At 51.0% G+C, this 22,628-nt stretch overlaps 1 protein-coding gene across 2 annotated transcripts in view; it reads left to right on the top strand.

Annotated features, from left to right (window-relative positions):
* Positions 1–22,628, top strand: part of IRS2 (insulin receptor substrate 2) — a 37,735-nt gene that overhangs the window by 4,546 nt on the left and 10,561 nt on the right. Inside the window, exon 2 of one of the 2 annotated variants that reach the window (XM_028721788.2) lies at positions 1,561–3,844. The exons of the other annotated variant lie outside the window; for it this stretch is intronic. Within the exon in view, the coding sequence (XP_028577621.2) occupies positions 1,561–1,565 (5 nt within the window). The 3' untranslated portion in view covers positions 1,566–3,844. Of the gene's footprint in view, positions 1–1,560; positions 3,845–22,628 lie in introns of those variants that run through there. 2 annotated transcript variants of the gene reach the window in all.

Here is a 22,628-nt window from a genome sequence, read left to right on the forward strand (position 1 = left end):
CGAAAGTCTTTGCTCCCCCGGACGGCAGCATTTTAAAATCGCCCCGGACAGCGGAGGACTTCTCCGCTGTCCGGGGTGATTTAAAAGCCCCTGGGAAGGCAGGCAGGGGGGACAAAGACTTTTGCCCCCCGCCAGCCTTCAGAAGAAGTCCTCCGCTGTCCGGGGCGATTTTAAAATGCTGCCGTGGGGGGGGGGGAGCAAAGACTTTCGCCCCCCCCCCCAGCCTTCAGAAGAGGTCGGGGGACAGATTGTCCCCGGACCTGGTCTGAAGTCGGTTTCTATAGGAACGCATTAATTGATTTTCAATGCATTCCTATGGGAAACCGTGCATCGCAAGACGAAAAACTCGCAAGAAGAAAAAACTTGCGGAACGAATTAATTTCGTCTTGCGAGGCACCACTGTATGCCCAGAGCTGCTGAACGTGATCAAACTTTGGTGTCTCATTTCACAGAGGTTTTTTTTTAATCTGTAATGAGAGCTCTTCCAGTTCAATCTTTCTTGCTACAGTAACACCTTTAGGCAGGATTTCTGTGCCCACTGACCTGGGAGTAGGGGGACTTCTAACCAAATAGGAATATGAGTGTCCGTAATAGCTCCCCTGTACTGGGCTGTCCTAGGAGGAAAGAACTACAAAGCAGCTTCTCAGACATCCCTCACATGCTGTATAGTTACAGACTGCTATGTTTGTAGGAAAGTCCTTTTGTGGGGGGGGGGGGGGCGGGTTTCTCCTGAAATCCTGCTTTCCCAAGAGGACTGAACCTCTTCTGTTCTAGGCTGCAGTATTTTGTTGCAGGTCTAACTTAAGAAGAGTTGACCTCTAAAAGCCTAGTTTTGATAAAAGGTCAAACCAATGAGGTGACTTAAAAGGGGTTAAAGCAATGAGGTGAAGTGGCCCCTGTAACAGAAGGATGTGGGATTACATGCTGCCGCAAGATCCAAGTTTGTGGCAAGTACTCTGGTGAGAGAACTCCAGCAGTTAAAATCACAAAATATGCCAAAGTGGCATGGAAACATAGACTCTTTAAAATATGCTCTTGTCAGTTCCAAAGCTTCCCTCTTCTTCCAGCATAGGAAAAAGCCACACATTTGGCAAGTTAAAAATGGGTTTATGTGCTTTAAGATTTTAATAACTTAATTAAGATTTTAATAACTTAATTACGATTTTAATAACTTAATTACCTAGTTCTAGGAGCTGTAGTTGATGAGCCCATGAAGCAATGTGGTCCTCATGCTTGAGGAACATTGTACAGAATTTTGGCGGCTTAGGCATGCTGGCCACATGACCCAGAAGCTGTACGCCAGTAAAGCGACATGAGCGCCACAACCCCAGAGTCGTCTGTGACTGGACCTAATGGTCAGGGGTCCCTTTACCTTTACACACCAAGAGAGTAACAGGCAAAATTAATGCACCAAGGACATCTTCTACATGTTGGTAGTCTGTGCCCTCAGAGTACTGGGTCATTCTGAACTTGTAACTGAGTAGTGAAGGAGCTCTGACTGCACCTGCATCTTTATTTGGCTAGAGTTTAGTGATGCCTTTACTTTCTCTCTCTTTTCAGAATGAAGAAACCAGTATTACCACCATGAAAACTGCTTGATGAAATTTAAAACATTTTAAAATCCTAATACAGTACGCTTTTTTCAGTTCCATGGTTCTCATGGAGGGGAATTATCCCATCTCATTCACTGAGTTTGCAACACTGTTTGCATAAACTATGCTTTAGAACTTTGGACCTCTTCAGTAGGCTGACTGAGTGAGTGCCATTCCCCCCCCCCCCCCAGCACAGTTGACTGTATTTATTTTTCAGCATGTTAGGAGGTTGTGTTTGCAACTGCTACAGCAGTAAAATCTGGTTTTTTACTGGCACCCTTTCAAACCTCTACAGCACTACCTCAGTTAAAAATGAAACTGGATTTGTAATGCTGGTGTATAATGGCTGGCAATATCTTTTATCTCAGAGCTGAGTGTTGTCATCAGCCTTAATGATCATATCAAGAATCCTGCTGCCGCCTGGTTGCATCTTAGCCACTGGCTCCTCTGTTTAGTTAGCAGGCAAAGTCCAGGATAGGAACTGAAAAATTTAAGCCAAAACTAACTTTAGGCTTCTTATCAGAATATTTATAATGGTTTTAAAATATGTAATGGAACATAATGCAATTAAACTATACTAAGATATTCTTTACCTTGTGACATAGTTGTATAATTGTGTCTGTTTAGTTTTTTAACTACTTCAGGAGTACTTAAGGTCTTCTGTTTGTATGCTTTCATTTATCAGCTAATCATGATATTAGTTGAATTTCTTGTAACCAAAACCAGATCAACATGCTAATAATGGAAGTGTATTTGTTGTTTTTGGACCAACTGAATATGTTCAGAACATAATAATGCACTTCATTTTAAAAGACCTCTTATAGGAACAAAATTTTTCATTAAAAGAATTTGGGGAGAGGGCAAAAACAAGTTATTCTAGAAATTCTCACAAGTATACGTAGTGAAAACCAGCAGTGTCATAGCTGCTCTTTTATATAAAAAGGTAAAGGACCTCTGACCATTAAGTCCAGTCACGAACAACTCTGGTGTTGCGGTGCTCATCTCGTTTTACTGGCCAAGAGAGCCGGCATTTGTCCGCAGACAGTTTTTCCGGGTCATGTGGAAAACCGGGTCATGTGGCGAAACCAGAGCAGTGCACAGAAACGCCGTTTACCTTCCCTCCAGAGTGGTACCTGCACTTTGAGATGCTTTCGAATTGCTAGGTTGGCAGAAGCTGGGACAGAGCAACGGGAGCTCACCCCGCCACGGGGATTTGAACCGCCGACCTTCCGATCAGCAGGCCCAAGAGGCTCAGTGGTTTAGACCACAGTGCCACCCGCATCCCACTCTTTTATATATGTCACCCCAAAAGCTTGCACTATGATGGGTTATTTTTCACTCTCTTGTTACTTCTAACCTCTGTTTGTTTAAAGAGACTCTTAAAAAATTGATAATGATTTGAACTCTTGTCTGAGTCATAAGAAGTTTTTTTCTTGAGAATTTTCTGTACTGTGTTATCAGAAACAATGTATTACATGTTTATTGAGGTAGACAAAGCATCTAGTGTCTTATTGCTCAATTAAATGGAATGCAAACTGCTTCCATTCTGAGCATTGGGATTGAGGATTGTATCATAAGAGAGATCTGAATGTAATCTCCACCCATTTAGTCTTCCTCTGAGGGCATGGGAAGGGGAATATTATAATGCTTCTGCTGGTAAAATGATTGAAGTATCAAAAAAGATTACTTTTAGTCATATCTGTTCTCCTAAACCTTTCTGCCTGAGCAAGATGGTTGATTATAAAGCTGATGAGGAACATTGAATTGCTGAAACCAAAATGTTATTGCCACAATAACAAATTTAGCCAGACAACATCTAAAACAAGGGAGCTTGAATATACTATAGTATACATTTCACAAAAAGCTTATGCAACTATTTATGTTCCTAGTTTACAATGTAGAACCAAAAGTCTGCTAAAACTTTGCAGTGTGTACTGATTGGTTCTTTGTACACCTTGCCTGGTTTTGATTTCTAAAAGTTATAAGCAGTGTTTTCTTTTTTGATATGTAATTGTTTCTAGTTATCGATATGTTAAATTATTTCTTGCCATTGTGACAAACACTTAGCTTACCTGGCTTTGTCTTCCAATGTGCACTCTGTATATAGGAGTAAATCAGTGATGCTGCTAGGGTCGAGAATACATGGAACTAGAATAGTATTTAATCTTTACTGACCTTGGCTGCTCTTGTTAATAGAAACATGCAATAAAATATGTTATTTATTAAATGAATAAATTCTTTGAGGACCTGTTCTTTGTAGAGATTTCTTGTCTATAAAATTATTCTTTATAGTTTGTTAAAATTTATTTTTATAGCTTTTCTTTTTACAGAAGTAACTCTTCTCTCCCTCTGTAACTATGATGCAGAACAGAACAAACCCAAAGAAAGTTGAGCCCAGATTATCCAATACAATAAAAATATCACACCATTAGGAATCAAAGCAGTCAGAATATTTTACATGCTGTAGAAAGTCCGCTGATGTTCATCTTGTTGATATGTGTAATAAAACAATACAATTCCACCATGAATTTGTCTGCCCCCATGACATTTTTATCTTATCTGCCACTTTTTGGTACCATGTGATAAGAGTTGCCCTTTCTAGTCCCATCCAAAATCTGTTAATCTGCATTCAGGCCACTACCAGAAAATATCCAATTAATGGTTTAAAGTGAACATTCAAGTTTTAATCTAGAAACAAATTCAACAGAGCCTTTTGTAGGCATTGACTAGTAATTTTGTGGATCTCTGTAAAGATAGAATCTAAAAATATGGCAAATTTGTTGCAGGAAGGATCCCTTAATTTTACACCTCCTCCAACACTCTGTCCCCATCTCAGTTATTAATAACACATTATATAACATTATATAATCTTAGAAACATGGCTATTTTCTTTCTGCATTTCTACATCAGGCTTGTAGTAGTAGCAAGTAGTAGCAAGCAAGCTAGTAGGTCCTCTGCATGGAGAAGATGTAGAAATGCTAATGGGTGACAGACAGTGAAACTGCTCAATACCTGCGTTGTCTCTGTCTTCACCCAAAAGGAAACTGATGATAACGACAGATGATGCAAGGAAGGAACTGTAGCCCAAGATAAGGCTACTTTAGCTACTTTAAATGAGTTACGGGGCCTCATGAGCTGCTGCTGCTTCATCTTTGGCAATCACTCATAGCCAAGTAAGATTGTCTTCCATGAACATGGTCTTAACAGTGAGTTGGTAATTCTGGATCCACACGTCCTTCCACAGTGGGACATAGGTTTCCGGGCGGGAGTTGGTCACAGTGAGGGTTTGCCAACCATGACTTCCTCTTAACACGTTTCTCCCTTTCTTCCTAAGTTTGAGCATCTTCAGAGTCCATAACACCTTTGGTAAAGGCTGTTCTCTAATTGGAGTGCTCACAGGCCAGTGTTTCCCAGTTGTCAGTGTTTATAATACATCATTTTATATTTGCCTTTAAACCTCTTTTGTTGAAAGTGCATTACACTTTCCATTTTTAAGTTTGGAATAGAATAGTTGCTTTGGAAGACTAATGAGGCATCTGAACAACATGACCATTCCAACAAATTTGATGTTGAAGAATCATTGCTTTAACACTACTGCCTCCAGTACACTGTCTTCCCAAGTGATGTGTAACATTTTTCGGAGACACCATATCCATGTTTCACAAGCATACAATAGCTTTGTAAACAAGCATTTTGATTTCCCTGCAAATGTCCCGATCCTCTACACTTCAGTTGGGAGAAAGCTGCACTCGCAGAGCTCAGGTGATGCTGGATTTTGGTATCAATGTGGAAAGATAACTGCCCAGGTAGGAAAAGTGATACACACTTTCCAACATTTGTGGTGCTGCAGAGGGGTTGTTTTGTGCTTGTTGTTTTGTGCTTTTTGGTGCAAGCACTTTGGTTTTGCGGATGTTGAGCAATAGGCCAAGCTATTCGTAAACGTCTGCAAAGGTAATGAGGATGGTTTGGAGGTCATCCTCTTGAGTATGCACACACTATGTTGTCATCAGCATGTTGTTGTTGTTGTTGTTGTTTAGTCGTTTAGTCGTGTCCGACTCTTCGTGACCCCATGGACCAGAGCACGCCAGGCACCTCTGTCCTCCACTACCTCCCGCAGTTTGGTCAAACTCATGCTGGTAACCTCGAAAACACTATCCAACCATCTCGTCCTCTGTCGCCCCCTTCTCCTTGTGCCCTCCATCTTTCCCAGCATCAGGGTCTTCTCCAGGGAGTCTTCTCTTCTCATGAGGTGGCCAAGGTACTGGAGCCTCAGCTTCACGATCTGTCCTTCCAGTGAGCACTCAGGGCTGATTTCCTTAAGAATGGATGCGTTTGATCTTCTTGCAGTCCATGGGACTCTCAAGAGTCTCCTCCAGCACCACAATTCAAAAGCATCAATTCTTCGGTGATCAGCCTTCTTTATGGTCCAGCTCTCACTTCCATACATCACTACTGGGAAAACCATGGTGTCAGGGGTTCAGGAGCAGAGGGACAGGAAAGGGAGGAATTAGAGACCGAGGGAGAGGAATCCGAGGGAGAGGTCAGCGATGATAGCCGCCCGAGGTCTCTAAGTCTCTCCAGCGAATCAGAGGATTCACAGAAAGGGGCTCCCGTGGTCAGAGCTAGGGGGTTGCCAGAGGGAACACCCCAGGAAGGAGGGGCCAGAGGGGACTCAGAAAGCAGCAGTTGGAAATCGGGACCAGCTTCCCCACCGGAGAGCAGTAAGGGGGAGGAGTCCCAGGCAGCGGCAGCAGGCAGCTTTCCGTCAGCGGAAGGAGAGGAGTCAGGGTTAGCCACGCCTGCATCAGAGAGCGAGGAAACGGTCAAAAGGAAGGTCGGAGGCAGCGCGCGCGCACCAAGTTCAAATGTACAAGAGGGTGGCGCAATGAGCAGCCCGGATAGGGAGCCAGGTCCCAAAGCCCGCCGAAGAGAGGGGGAAGAGTCCGAGGGGTCCGCCTCCGAGGCGTCCAGGAAGGAAGGCACCCCGGGGGGTAGTAGGACCCAGAGGCGGAAGGAGAAACGAAGAAGGTGGAGTAAGGCTAGAGTCTTAAACTGGTGTACAGGGGGCGGAGACTCAGACGAGGCTTCGCTGGTCTAGGGTCTAGACGTAGAGACGCACGCTAGGGCTTGAAAATGGAAACTAAACTTCAATAAAGACTTTTTGTACAGTTCTACTGGCTAGCGTTGGTCCTCTGTGAGCTGGGACCTGGAGGCAGTCTCTGACAGTAAGCCCCGTCTCACAATTTCATCAGTTTTCTTCGCCTCAAGCATCGCTACGGGAGCGAGGCAGGGAGGGAAGAAGACTGGTGCCTTGCGAGCTCACAAAAGTCAGGCGAGATGACTACGGAACAGCAAATAGCTTCCCTGAGAGAAGCGGTGACACAACTCAGCGCTGAAATAATCGCATCCAGGAAGAGAGAAGAAGAAGCGGCGGCTGCCTGCAAAGATCTTCAAGCCAGGTTGGAAGGGCTTGCGAAGCAGGGGCTACCGGGACCCAGATCCGAGGGGATTGGGTTGGGGAAGAGAGGAGGCAGCCTTGTATCTCATTTTGATGGGAATTTACAGCAGTACCCCAATTTCCGAGCAGACGTGCTGTTTGCGCTGCAGCTGCTGGATAAAGACTTTAGAGATGAGCAAGAGAAAGTGGGGTTTATCTTGTCCCATTTGCATGGGGACGCGAAAGCATGGCTGCGCAATCTGTGGAGGGATAAGGATCCAGCGCTCCAAAGCGCAGATGCATTCATTAAAGCAATGGATTCCTGTTTCTTATCAAACATAGACATTGACATTGCCCGGAAGGACATACATGGGCTACGACAGGGGAAAGCAAGTGTAAGGCAGTATCATTCCCGGTTTTTTGCATTGGTCAACGCGCTGAATTGGGATAAGGATTCTCCGCCCGTTAGAGACCTTTTTTGGGAGGGATTGAGCCCACAGATCAAGGATGAGATTGCACGGGGAGAGAGACCCAAAACCACTCAGCAAGTGGTTGAAAGAGCGCTAACGATTGGGGTGAGGCAGGAAGAACGCCCATGGAGCAAAGAAGAAGGGCGTTGGGGACGCACACCAGCGAGAGTGCCCCCCCTCTTGCCCAGGGATGCAGCGCGTGCGCAGTCCACGCCTCCACAGGGAGGGGGCGAAGAGCCGATGGAAATTGGCGGTGCTAGGGCTCACTCAGCTACCAGAGCCTTAACACCGGGAGCAGTCAAACCGAAGCTGCCTAGAGGGAACAGGAAGTGCTATATATGCGACAGTGGACAGCACATGGCGAAAGAGTGTCCCCAGAGGCTCCACAAGCACACTGCAGCTTCAGTGACAGTAATGGAAGCAACTCAGCAGAGAGAACCACAGCAGGGAAACGACGGAGTCTGGCTGGAAACGGAGGCACTGGGGCCCAGCCAGACAAGTCAGTGAAGAAGTCCCCAGAGATGTTGCAGCCCACAGACCCCCTCCCGCCCAAACCAGTGGTGCAGCTCACCGCATCGCTCCAGCTGCCCAATGGACTCACCTTAGAAGTGCCTATTACGATTGACTCTGGCAGTAATGCAGACTTTATAGGACTGGAGTTCATTCAACAACACAACATAGCGCTACTGCCAGCCACGCTGCCCCTGAAGGTTGTCACGGTGGATGGCAGGGAACTGCTGGGGGGGCAGGTGGTACAGCAGACGCCACCTATGGTGATGCAAATTGGGAATCACCGGGAAGTCATCAGCTTCAATGTCACCCAATTGTCGGACACGCCTGTTGTTTTGGGCATGAGTTGGCTGTACAGGCACAGTCCTGCATTGGCTTGGTACCAGCGCCAACTGACTTTTGGCTCCTCCTACTGTGCGGAACATTGCATTATACCTAGCCCAGAAGGGGAAGAGGAAGACCCGCAGTTACAGTTGGGCACGCTGCAAGCAGTACCCCTCAAGTATGCAGAGTTTTTGGAGGTATTCTGCGAGAAGGAGGCGGACAAGCTACCTCCTCACAGACCCTATGACTGCAAGATTGACCTCCTGCCGGGGGCGACGCTGCCAACTGGGAAACTGTATTCCATGTTTGAGGATGAACTGCAGGAACTCAGGGAGTTCATAGATCACAATTTGAAGCGCGGGTTCATCCGGGAGTCAAGAGCGGTGGGAGGCAGTCCAGTATTCTTTGTGAAGAAGCGGGACACGCCCCAAAAAAGGCTGGTGGTGGACTATCGAATTTTAAACTCGAAAACCAAGCCCTCGGCCTTCCCCATGCCCAAGATAGACGACCTGCTCGCGACGGTGAGGAAAGGACGCGTTTTCACCAAGTTGGATCTACGAGGGGTGTACAACCTGATTCGCATGCGGGAAGGCGACGAGTGGAAGACGGCCATGTTCACGCCACTGGGCACCTACGAATACAGAGTTATGCCCTTCGGATTACAAAATGGCTCTCACTGTTTTCAAGCCTTCATGCATCATGTGCTGGCGGGACTCCTTTACAAGAAGTGCGTATGCTTCCTGGACGACATCCTGATATTTTCAGAATCGCGAGAGGCGCACGAGAGGGATGTCAGGGAAGTTCTGCAGAGACTGAAGGAGCACAGGCTGTACGCCAAGCTGGAGAAGTGCCAGTTCGACATGACGGAGGTGGATTTCCTGGGCTACAAGTTGTCGGACAAGGGGCTCGCCATGGACAGCGCCAAGGTTCGCGCAGTTTTAGACTGGAAAAGCCCACGCAATCGGAAGGAAGTCCAGCGGTTTGTCGGCTTTGCCAACTTTTACCGCAAGTTCATCAAGGGATTTGCCATGCAGACGGCGGCCATCACCGACACGCTCAGCTCCAAGAAGAAGAAATTCATCTGGACGGAGCAAGCGGAGCAGTCCTTTCAGAAACTCAAGCGTCTCTTCGCGTCCGAAGAGCAGCTGCTGCATGTGAATCCCAGCAGACCGATGAGGGTGGAGACAGACGCCTCAGACAGAGCCGTGGGAGCCGTCCTGTTGCAACAAGACCAGCAGGGGGACTGGAGGCCGTGCGCCTTCTACTCGAGGAAGCTCAGCAAGTCGGAGCAGAATTATACCATCTGGGACAGGGAGTTGCTAGCCATCCATGCAGCGTTCAAGGCATGGCGGCAGTTCCTTATCGGAGCCAGACACACAGTGCAGGTCCACACGGACCACAAGAATCTGGAGTACTGGCGCACGGCAAGGTTCCTCAACCAGAGACACATTAGATGGGCAGAGTTCTTCGCGGACTTCGACTTCAAGATAGAGTACATTCCAGGCGACAACAACGTGATGGCGGATGCATTGTCCAGAAAGCCGCAATACCTTGAGGAGGCGGCACCGTCGGCGGCCAAGCACATTTTCGCACCGGAAGCGTGGGCATGCGCGTCGGCAACCGTGGACCTGGACGCCGTACGTCGCGCGCTGCGGGAAGACCCCTTCGCACAGGCCAAGATGGAGGAGGTGCACAGGGGCACATCGAAGGCCGACGAGTTCCAGATACGCGATGGGTTGCTCCTCCACAAGGGAGCACTCTACGTGCCGGGAGACGACCTCCACGCAAGGGTACTGCAGCAGCTACACGACGCTCCCACCGCCGGGCACTTTGGCAAAGAAAAGACTGTCGAACTAGTAGCCAGAGACTTTTGGTGGCCCAAGATGCGGGGGGAAGTAGCGGATTACGTCTCGAGATGTGACACCTGCCAAAGGGCCAAGTCAGTTCACAAACCGCCGGCGGGACTGCTGGAACCGCTGCAGACACCGTCTGAACCGTGGGAGAGGGTGGCCCTGGACTTTGTCACGGATCTGCCCAGTTCGAGGGGAAAGACAGCAGTGCTAGTGGTGGTGGACATGTTTACCAAAATGGCACACTTCATTCCGTGTGCGAAGGTAGCCACGGCAGAACAGACCGCCAAACTGTTCATAGACCACGTGTTCAAAGTCCACGGTCTACCACGGTCTATTCTGTCCGACCGGGGGCGACAGTTCATCTCGAACTTCTGGCAGAAGCTGCTGGGCATCCTGAACGTCAAGGTCAATTTAGCGTCGGCGAGACACCCACAGACCAACGGACAAGCGGAGAGGGTCAACGCCATCATGCAGCAGTACCTGAGATGCTACGCCAATCAGCAGCCCATGACATGGGTAGACTACCTGCCACTCGCCGAGTTCGCTTACAACAATACGAAGCACGTGTTGACGGGGGTGACGCCGTTCTTCGCCAACAACGGGAGGCATCCCAGAACCTTCCCGGGTTTAGAGAGAGTGGGGGAGGGGGAGCCACTGGCAGCGGAAGCCTTAGCGTCGGAGTTGCAGGAAGTTCACGAACAGCTTAGGAGGCAGTTAGAACTAGCAAAGCACGCATACAAAGTGCAGGCTGACAGACACAGAAGAGTTGGGGAAGACATACAGGTGGGAGACTGGGTCTGGTTAGCAGCGCAAGCAGTGCCGACCAGATCGTTAGCGAAGAAGAAGCTAGGACATAAGCAGCTAGGACCTTACCAAGTCCAGGCACAGGTCAATCCAGTGGCTTTCCGGTTAGCACTTCCGGAGGGTTCCAGAATGAATCCGGTGTTCCATAGATCGGTGCTCACGCCCTACAAAGCACCTCATAGATTTCAGGAGCCAGGCACAGCACCAGACCCGCTCAGAGAAGGGCCCAGAAAGGGGGGGTCGCCAAGAAGGGGGCGCATCAACGAGGTCACAGAGATTTTAGACTCGAGATGGGGGGAAGAGGGAGTAGAATATCTCCTAGCCAGAGAGGGTACCCCGGCCAGTGCCAACAGCTGGGTGCCGGACTATGCCTTGGAGGAGCCTCTGCTCAAAGAGGAGTTTCATGCCCTCTTCCCACACAGGCCCATGCCAGCCGAGTATTTCGACGACTGGCTCTTCACACCCACACTTTCAGCCAGCACGTTCCAGGGGTTCGCCTCGGACGAGGAACAGGCACCAGACACAAGCTCCCCGGAGGGTTCGCCACCGGGGTCTGCCTCAGACCGCTCTTATTGGTGGGACGATCGACCAGAGGAGTAGTGGCGCAGGAAGTGGCTGGGGGGTCCTTGGCAGGCATCACCCGCAGAGGGGAACGGGGGCGAGACGGACATGGACGTGTTGGAAGATGTGGGGTTCGAGCACGGAGGCAGAGAGATGGAAGCAGAGGAGAGCGACGTCGACGAGTACATGGGGGACGAACTGTATCCTGCACGCACCCCCGCTACGACGGAGCACCCAGTACCCACACCGGAAGGAGGGGAGGGGGGAAGGGGGGGTTTCGAGGGGGGGATGGATGTCAGGGGTTCAGGAGCAGAGGGACAGGAAAGGGAGGAATTAGAGACCGAGGGAGAGGAATCCGAGGGAGAGGTCAGCGATGATAGCCGCCCGAGGTCTCTAAGTCTCTCCAGCGAATCAGAGGATTCACAGAAAGGGGCTCCCGTGGTCAGAGCTAGGGGGTTGCCAGAGGGAACACCCCAGGAAGGAGGGGCCAGAGGGGACTCAGAAAGCAGCAGTTGGAAATCGGGACCAGCTTCCCCACCGGAGAGCAGTAAGGGGGAGGAGTCCCAGGCAGCGGCAGCAGGCAGCTTTCCGTCAGCGGAAGGAGAGGAGTCAGGGTTAGCCACGCCTGCATCAGAGAGCGAGGAAACGGTCAAAAGGAAGGTCGGAGGCAGCGCGCGCGCGCCAAGTTCAAATGTACAAGAGGGTGGCGCAATGAGCAGCCCGGATAGGGAGCCAGGTCCCAAAGCCCGCCGAAGAGAGGGGGAAGAGTCCGAGGGGTCCGCCTCCGAGGCGTCCAGGAAGGAAGGCACCCCGGGGGGTAGTAGGACCCAGAGGCGGAAGGAGAAACGAAGAAGGTGGAGTAAGGCTAGAGTCTTAAACTGGTGTACAGGGGGCGGAGACTCAGACGAGGCTTCGCTGGTCTAGGGTCTAGACGTAGAGACGCACGCTAGGGCTTGAAAATGGAAACTAAACTTCAATAAAGACTTTTTGTACAGTTCTACTGGCTAGCGTTGGTCCTCTGTGAGCTGGGACCTGGAGGCAGTCTCTGACACTTGGCTTTAACTATATGGACCTTTGTTGGCAAGGTGATGTCTCTACTTCTCAAGATGCTGTCTAGGCCTGTCATTGCCCTTCTCCCAAGAAGCAGGCGTCTTTTAATTTCGTGGCTGCTGTCACCATCTGCAGTGATCATGGAGCCCAAGAAAGTAAAATCTCTCACTGCCTCCATTTCTTCCCCTTCTATTTGCCAGGAGGTGATGGGACCAGTGGCCATGATCTTCGTTTTTTTGATGTTGAGCTTCAGACCATATTTTGCACTCTCCTCTTTCACCCTCATTAAAAGGTTCTTTAATTCCTCCTCACTTTCTGCCATCAAGGTTGTGTCATCTGCATATCTGAGGTTGTTGATATTTCTTCCGGCAATCTTAATTCCAGCTTGGGATTCATCCAGCCCAGCCTTTCGCATGATGTATTCTGCATACAAATTAAATAAGCAGGGAGACAAAATGCAGCCTTGTCGTACTCCTTTCCCAATTTTGCATGGAGCCCGGACAGCCCCGTGGTTTTCCACGGATCTGAGGGCAATGAAACAATCGTTGAGACGGCTAGAGCGCCGGTGGCGGATAACTCATTCCGAATCTGACCGGACACAGGTTAGAGCTCAACATCGAGCCTACCAAGTGGCGATAGCGACGGCGAAGAAGAATTTCTTCACCGCCTCTATTGCATCTGCAGAAAACAGCAGCAAGAGACTTTTTCAGGTGGTTCACAATTTAGCGGAACCACCTGCAACATCGGGGCCCAGTACGGGCCACATGTTCTCCTGCAATGATTTTGCAAAGTTTTTTTGCAGATAAAATCGCTCAGATTCGGGAAGAAGTAGACTCCACCATGGGAGCAGGGCCGGGGCGGGAGAGTGCTAGAGTTCTGTCTAGTCAAGTTGAGTGGGATCAATTCCAATCTGTTACCTCCGAGGATGTGGACAGGCTGCTTGGACGAGTGAAACCAACCACCTGTCTCCTGGATCCTTGCCCATCCTGGCTTATAAAAGCTAGCCGGGAAGGACTGGGCGATGGGCTTCGTGGGGTGGTGAATGCTTCCCTCCGTGAGGGAGCCTTCCCAGACCCGCTGAAAGAGGCGGTTATTAAACCGCTTCTTAAAAAACCATCTTTAGATGCGGCCACGATGGCCAATTATCGCCCAGTCTCAAATCTTCCATTCCTGGGCAAGGTGATTGAGCGAGCGGTTGCCGAACAACTCCAGGCACGCCTGGAAGAAGCGGACCATTTGGATCCCTTCCAGTCGGGATTCAGGCCTCATCATGGGACTGAAACTGCCTTGGTCGCACTGGTTGATGATCTCCGGCGGGCTAGGGACAAAGGTGAGAGCTGTTTCCTAGTTCTGCTGGATCTCTCAGCGGCGTTTGATACCATCGACCATAGCATCCTTCTGGACCGTCTTGAGGGGCTGGGAGCTGGGGGCACTGTCATACAGTGGTTCCGCTCCTTCCTCCTGGGCCGTGTTCAGAAAGTGGTGGTGGGGGATGAGTGTTCAGACCCCTGGGCTCTCACTTGTGGGGTGCCTCAGGGTTCTGTCCTCTCCCCCATGCTTTTCAACATTTACATGCAGCCGCTGGGAGAGATCATCAGGAGGTTTGGGCTGGGTGTTCATCAGTATGCCGATGATACCCAGCTCTACCTCTCTTTTAAATCAGAACCAGTGAAGGCGGTGAAGGTCCTGCGTGAGTGTCTGGAGGCGGTTGGAGGATGGATGGCGGCTAACAGATTGAGATTGAATCCTGACAAGACAGAAGTACTGTTTTTGGGGGCAGGAGGCGGGCAGGTGTGGAGGATTCCCTGGTCCTGAATGGGGTAACTGTGCCCCTGAAGGACCAGGTGCGCAGCCTGGGAGTCATTTTGGACTCACAGCTGTCCATGGAGGCACAGGTCAAATCTGTGTCCAGGGCAGCTGTTTACCAGCTCCATCTGGTACGTAGGCTGAGACCCTATCTGCCTGCGGACTGTCTCGCCAGAGTGGTGCATGCTCTGGTTATCTCCCGCTTGGACTACTGCAATGCACTCTACGTGGGGCTACCTTTGAAGGTGACTCGGAAACTACAATTAATCCAGAATGCGGCAGCTAGACTGGTGACTGGGGGCGGCCGCCGAGACCATATAACACCGGTCTTGAAAGACCTGCATTGGCTCCCAGTACGTTTCCGAGCACAATTCAAAGTGTTGGCGCTGACCTTTAAAGCCCTAAACGGCCTCGGTCCAGTATACCTGAAGGAGCGTCTCCACCCCCATCGTTCAGCCCAGACACTGAGATCCAGCACTGAGGGCCTTCTGGCGGTTCCCTCATTGCGAGAAGCAAAGCTACAGGGAACCAGGCAGAGGGCCTTCTCGGTAGTGGCGCCCGCCCTGTGGAACGCCCTTCCAGCAGATGTCAAAGCGATAAACAACTACCTAACATTCAGAAGACATCTTAAGGCAGCCCTGTTCAGGGAAGTTTTTAACATGTGATTTTACTGTATTTTTGGTTTTATGGAAGCCGCCCAGAGTGGCTGGGGAGGCCCAGCCAGATGGGCGGGGTATAAATAATAAATTATTATTATAATTATTATTATTATTTGAACCAATCAGTTGTTCCATATCCAGTTCTAACTGTAGCTTCTTGTCCCACATAGAGATTTCTCAGGAGACAGATGAGGTGATCAGGCACTCCCATTTCTTTAAGAACTTGCCATAGTTTGCTGTGGTCGACACAGTCAAAGGCTTTTGCATAGTCAATGAAGCAGAAGTAGATGTCTTTCTGGAACTCTCTAGCTTTCTCCATAATCCAGCGCATGTTTGCAATTTGGTCTCTGGTTCCTCTGCCTCTTCTAAATCCAGCTTGCACTTCTGGGAGTTCTTGATCCACATACTGCTTGAGCCTTCCTTGTAGAATTTTAAGCATAACCTTGCTAGCGTGTGAAATGAGTGCAATTGTGCGGTAGTTGGAGCATTCTTTGGCACTGCCTTTCTTTGGGATTGGGATGTAGACTGATCTTCTCCAATCTTCTGGCCACTGCTGAGTTTTCCAAATTTGCTGGCATATTGAGTGTAGCACCTTAACAGCATCATCTTTTAAAATTTTAAATAGTTCAGCTGGAATACCATCACTTCCACTGGCCTTGTTATTTGCAGTGCTTTCTAAGGCCCATTTGACTTCACTTTCCAGGATGTCTGGCTCAAGGTCAGCAACCACACTACCTGGGGTGTACGAGACATCCATATCCTTCTGGTATAATTCCTCTGTGTATTCTTGCCACCTCTTCTTGATGTCTTCTGCTTCTGTTAGGTCCTTACCACTTTTGTCCTTTATTATGGTAATCTTTGTACGAAATGTTCCTTTCATATCTCCAATTTTCTTGAACAGATCTCTGGTTCTTCCCATTCTGTTGTTTTCCTCTATTTGTTTGCATTGCTCGTTTAAGAAGGCCTTCTTGTCTCTCCTTGCTATTCTTTGGAAATCTGCATTCAATTTCCTGTATCTTTCACTATCTCCCTCACATTTTGCTTGCCTTCTCTCCTCCGCTATTTGTAAGGCCTCATTGGACAGCCACTTTGCTTTCTTGCATTTCCTTTTCATTGGGATGGTTTTCGTTGCTGCCTCCTGTACAATGTTACGAGCCTCCATCCATAGTTCTTCAGGCACTCTGTCCACCAAATCTAAATCCTTAAACCTGTTCCTCACTTCCACTGTGTATTCATAAGGGATTTGACTTAGATTGTATCTTACTGGCCCAGTGGTTTTTCCTACTTTCTTCAGTTTAAGCTTGAATTTTGCTATAAGAAGCTGATGATCTGAGCCACAGTCAGCTCCAGGTCTTGTTTTTGCTGACTGTATAGAGCTTCTCCATCTTTGGCTGCAGAGAATATAATCAATCTGATTTCGATGCTGCCCACCTGGTGATGTCCATGTGTAGTGTCGTCTCTTGTGTTGTTGGAAAAGAGTGTTTGTGATGACCAGCTTGTTCTCTTGGCAGAACTCTATTAGCCTTTGCCCTGCTTCGTTTTGAACTCCAAGGCCAAACTTGCCAGTTGTTCCTTTTATCTCTTGACTCCCTACTTTAGCATTCCAATCCCCTATAATGAGAAGAACATCCTTCTTTGGTGTCACTTCTATAAGGTCTTGTAAGTCTTCATAGAATTGGTCAGTTTCAGTTTCTTCAGCGCCAGTAGTTGGTGCATAAACTTGGATTACTGTGATGTTAAAAGGTCTGCCTTGGATTCGTATCGAGATCATTCTATCATTTTTGAGATTGCATCCCAGTACAGCTTTCGCCACTCTTTTGTTGACTATGAGGGCCACTCCATTTCTTTTACGGGTTTCTTGCCCACAGTAGTAGATGTGATGGTCATCCGAACTGAATTCGCCCATTCCCATCCATTTACTTCACTGATGCCCAGAATGTCAATATTTATTCTTGCCATCTCATTTTTGACCACCTCCAACTTACCCAGGTTCATGGTTCTTACATTCCAGGTTCCTATGCAATATTTTTCTTTACAGCATTGGACTTTCCTTTCGCTTCCAGGGATATCTGCAACTGAGCGTCCTTTCGGCTTTGGCCCAGCCGCTTCATCAGCTCTGGATCTACTTGTACTTGCCCTCCGCTCTTCCCCAGTAGCATGTTGGACGCCTTCCGACCTGAGGGGCTCATCTTCCAGCGTCATAACTTTTATATGCCTGTTGTCTTTGTCCATGGAGTTTTCTTGGCAGGATACTGGAGTGGCTTGCCGGTTCCTCCTCCAGGTGGATCACGTTTGGTCAAAACTCTCCACTATGACTTGTTCATCTTGTGTGCCCTGCTCGGCGTAGTTCATAGCTTCTCTGAGTTCTTCAAGCCCCTTCGCCACGGCAAGGCAGTGATCCATGAAGGGGGTCATCAGCATACTAAAGCTCTATGACGGAAGTTATGGTAACCTTACCCTTTGCTTTCAACTTACTCAAAGAGCTTTCCATCTTTTGATATGTGTCAGAGCTGCCTCAGGTCCTAGCTCACAGAGGACCAACGCCAGTATCTCTATATACAAAAGTCTTTATTGAAGTTCATTATTGGTTTTACAGCCGTGGCGCGCAGCCCTACGTCTGAAACTCTAGACCGTCGAAGCTCCATCTGAGTCTCCTCCCCCCAGACACCAGTTTAAGACCCTAGCCTTGCTCCACCTCTTCCTCTGCTCCCTTTTCCTCTGGGTCTGCCTGTCCGCCGGGGTTTTCCCCTTTCTGGACTCTTCTGACGGTGACTCCCCCGAGTCTTCCCCCTCCCTCCGGCGGGCTTTAGGACCTGGTTCCCAATCCGGGCTTTCTGCTGTCCCGCGCACCTGTACATTTGAACTTGGCGCGCGCGCCCAGCCTGCCACCTTCCTTCTGACCGTTATACTGCTTCTGTCGCTGCTTGCCGGAGGAGAGGCTGACTCTGACCTATGAGACTCTTCCCCCCCCCCCACTACGCTCCGGTGGGGAAGCTGGCCCTGATTTCCAGCTATTGCTCTGGGAGTCTCCGCTGGCCCCCTGCTTCTGGTGTGTCCTCCCTGGGACCCCCCTTGCCCTGGCCATCGGCGCTCCCTTCTGGGAATCTTCTGATTCACTGGAGAGGCTCATGGAATCTCTCGGGTCACTGTCATTCTGCCCTCCGCTGCCCTCAGATTCTTCCCCATTTCCTCTCTCCCCTGCACCTCTGCTCCTGAGCCCCTGACATCCATCCCCCCTCGAAGCCCCCCTTCCCCCCTCCCCTTCTTCTGGTGCGGGTTCCGGGTGCTCCCGTGCTGCGGGGGTGCGTGTGGGGTACAGTTCTTCCCCCCTGGTGTGCAGCTCGCCAGCTAGATCCGGCCAGTCCGTGATAGGCTCGTCGACGTCGATCCCCTCTGCTTCCATCTCTCTGTAGCTGTGCTCGAATGCAGGTTCCTCCCCCAACCCGTCCATGTCCGCCTCACCCCCTGGCACCTCGGGCGAGGTTGCGTGTAAGAGTTCCCTGCTCCACCCAACTTCCAGTTGATTGTCCCACCAATACGAGCGGTCCGTGCCAGACCCCGAGAGCGATCCGTCTGGGGAGCTTGTGTCTGGCGCCGGTTCCTCCACTGATGAGAACCCCTGGAACGTGCTGGCGGAGAGTGTGGGTGTGAAAAGCCAGTCGTCGAAAAAATCTGCCGGCATAGGTCTGTGAGGGAAGAGAGCATGGAACTCGTCTTTGAGGTACCACTCCTCCAAGGCATAGTCCGGTACCCACCTGTTGGCGCTGGCCGGGGTACCTTCCTCGGTGAGGAGATATTCAACTCCCTCTTCCCCCCATCTCGAGTCCAAAATCTCCGTGACCTCGTTGAGTGGTGCCGCCCTCGGTGACCTGTTGGTGATTTGCTGAGTGGGTCTGGTGCGGCCCTTGGGGTCTGAAACCTGTGGGGCTCCTTGTAGGGTGTGAGCACCGACCTGTGAAAGACTGGGTGCATTCTGGAACCCTCCGGGAGCGTCAACCGGAAGGCCACTGGATTGATCTGCGCCTCGACTTGGTAAGGCCCTAGCTGCTTGTGTCTAAGCTTCTTCTTAGCTAACGTTCTGGCTGGCACTGCCTGGGCTGCTAACCATACCCAGTCCCCCACCTGGATGTCTTCCCCGACTCTCCTGTGCCTGTCTGCCTGCACTTTGTAGGCTTGCTTTGCTAGTTCTAAGTTCCTTCGGAGTTGCTCGTGGACCTCCTGCAACTCTGCTGCCAAGTGCTCTGCCCCCTGTGGCTCCCCCTCCCCCTTCGTCTCTAACCCCGGGAAGGTTCTGGCAGCCCATTGTTGGCGAAGAACGGCGTCACCCCTGTCGACGCGTGCTTCGTGTTGTTGTAGGCAAACTCGGCCAGCGGTAGGTAGTCCACCCAGGTCGAGGGTTGTTAGTTCGCGTAGCATCGCAGGTACTGCTGCATGATGGCGTTGACCCTCTCCGCTTGTCCGTTGGTCTGCGGGTGTTGTGCCGACGCTAAGTTGATCTTGACGTTCAGGATGCCCAGCAGCTTCTGCCAGAAACTCGAGACGAACTGGCGCCCCCGGTCGGATAGGATGGATCTCGGCAAGCCGTGAACTCTGAACACGTGGTCTATGAACAGCTTGGCGGTTTGTTCCGCCGTGGCCACCTTCGCGCAAGGAATGAAATGCGCCATCTTGGTGAACAGGTCTACGACCACGAGCACCGCTGTTTTGCCTCTCGAGCTGGGCAGATCTGTGACAAAGTCCAGGGCCACTCTCTCCCACGGTTCAAACGGCGTCTGAAGCGGTTCCAGCAGTCCCGCCGGCGCCCTGTGTACTGGTTTGGCCCTTTGGCATGTGTCACACCGAGCGACGTAATCCTCAACTTCACCCCTCATCTTGGGCCACCAAAAGTCTCTGGCTACTAATTCCGCTGTCTTTTCCTTGCCGAAATGCCCAGCGCTGGGTGCGTCGTGTAACTGCTGCAGGACTTTCGCGCGGAGGTCGTCCCCCGGCACGTAGAGCGCCCCTCTGCGGAGGAGTAATCCGTCGCGTATCTGGAACTCTCCGTCCTTCGCTGTGCCTCTTTGCACCTCCTCCATCTTGGATCGTGCGAACGAGTCCGTCTGCAGCGCGCGACGCACCGCGTCCAGGTCCACTGTGGCTGAAGCGCACGCCCACGCTTTCGGTGCGAAAATGTGCTTGGCCGCCACCGGTGCCGCTTCCTCGAGATACTGCGGCTTCCTGGATAGTGCATCTGCCATGACGTTGTTGTCTCCCGGGATGTATTCTATCCTGAAGTCGAAATCCGCAAAGAACTCCGCGCAGCGGATGTGCCTTTGGTTCAGGAACCTCGCCGTGCGCCAGTACTCCAGGTTCTTATGATCTGTGCGGACTTGCACGGTGTGTCTGGCTCCAATGAGGAAGTGCCGCCACGCTTTGAAGGCTGCATGAATGGCCAGCAACTCCCTGTCCCAGATTGTGTAGTTCTGCTCCGACTTGCTGAGCTTCCTGGAGTAGAATGCGCAGGGCCTCCAGTTCCCTTGCGGATCTCTCTGCAACAGGACCGCCCCCACCGCTCTGTCTGAGGCGTCAGTCTCAATCCGCATCGGTTTGCCGGGGTTGACGTGTAGCAGCTGTTCTTCGGACGCGAAGAGACGCTTGAGTCTCTGAAAAGACTGTTCCGCCTGGTCCGTCCAGGTGAACTTCTTTTTATTGGAGCTGAGGGTGTCCGTGATAGCCGCCGTCTCCTTTGCAAACCCCTTGATGAACTTGCGGTAAAAGTTGGCGAAGCCGACGAACTTCTGGACCTCCTTCCTATTGCGCGTGCTCTTCAGTCCAACACCGAGCGGACCTTGGCGCTGTCCATGGCGAGACCCTTGTCGGACAGCTTGTAGCCCAGGAAATCTACCTCCTTCACGTCGAACTGGCACTTCTCCAGTTTGGCGTAAAGCCTGTGCTCCCGTAGTCTCTGCAGGACCTCCTTGACGTCCCCCTCGTGAGCTTCCTGCGATTCCGAGAAGATCAGGATGTCGTCGAGGAAGCAGACGCACTTCTTGTAGAGGAGTCCCGCTAACACGTGGTGCATAAAAGCTTGGAAAGTGTGGGAGCCATTTTGGAGGCCGAACGGCATAACTTTGTATTTATAGGTGCCTAAAGGCGTAAACATGGCCGTTTTCCACTCATCGCCCTCCCGCATGCGTATCAGGTTGTACGCGCCTCGTAGGTCCAGCTTGGTGAAGATTCTCCCCTTCCGCACCGTCGCGAGCAGGTCGTCGATCTTGGGCATGGGGAAGGCTGTGGGCTTCGTCCTGGAATTTATGAGCCGGTAATCAACTATCAATCTCTTTTGGGGCGTGTCTTTTTTCTTCACGAAAAACACGGGACTGCCCCCCACTGCTTTGGACTCTTGGATGAATCCCCGCTTCAAGTTGTGATCTATGAACTCCCTGAGTTCTTGCATTTCGTCCTCAGACATGGAATACAGCTTCCCCGTCGGCAGCGTCGCTCCCGGTAGGAGGTCAATCGTGCAGTCGTAGGGCCGGTGGGGAGGCAGCTTGTCAGCCTCCTTCTCGCAGAAAACCTCCAAAAACGCCTTGTACTTGTCGGGTACCGCCTGCACCATGCCGAGGTGCAGCCGCTGGTCATCCTCCCATCCGTCCTCTTCCTGGCTGGTCTGGATGCAATGTTCTGCGCAGTAGGAGGAGCAGAAGGTCAATTGCCTCTGGTACCATGCCAAGTGCGGACTGTGCCTATCTAGCCAACTCATGCCCAACACTATGGGCGTGTCGGACAGGTGGGTGACGTTAAAGCTGATGACTTCGCGGTGATTCCCAATTTGCATCACCATAGGTGGTGTTTGCTGTACCACCTGTCCACCCAGCAGCTTCCTGCCATCGACTGTGACGACGTTTAGGGGCATCGTGGCCGGTAGGAGCGCTATGCGGTGTTGCTTGATGAAGTCCACCCCCACAAAGTCTGCATTGCTACCAGAGTCAATGGTAATGGGGACTTCCAGGGTGACTCCATTGGGCAGCTGGAGTGATGCAGTGAGTTGCACCACTGGTTTGGGCGGGAGTGGGTCTGTGGGCTGCAGAATCTCTGGGGACTGCTTCACTGACTTGCCTGGCTAGGCCCCAGTGCCTCTGATTCCAACCAGGCTTGGTCGTTTCCCTGCAGTTCACCCCCCTGCTGAAACGCTCCTTTTACTGTTGCTGAGGCAGCAGTGTGCTTCTGGATCCTCTGGGGACACTCTTTGGCCATGTGTTGTGCACTGTCGCATATGCACCACCCAACTCCATTGGTTCTTCTCCCTCCCCCAGGGGAGGCGTGGAGTGCGCGCGCCCAGTTTCTCTGGGTATGAAGGGAGGTGCTCTGGCCGGTGTGCGTGCCAGACGACCCTCATCCCTGTTCCAGGGGCGTTCTTCCAGCCGTACCCCTATCGTGAGTGCTCTCTGGACGACTTCTGTGGTGGTGCTAGGTCTGTCGCCCCTGGCCAGCTCATCTTTCACGGAGGTGTTTAGCCCCTCCCAGAACAGATCTCTCACTGCCGCAGAGTCCTTTTGCCAGCCCAGCGCATTTACCAATGC

The sequence above is a fragment of the Podarcis muralis genome, chromosome 3 (assembly GCF_964188315.1).
Source record: "Podarcis muralis chromosome 3, rPodMur119.hap1.1, whole genome shotgun sequence".
Classification (NCBI taxonomy): domain Eukaryota; kingdom Metazoa; phylum Chordata; class Lepidosauria; order Squamata; family Lacertidae; genus Podarcis; species Podarcis muralis.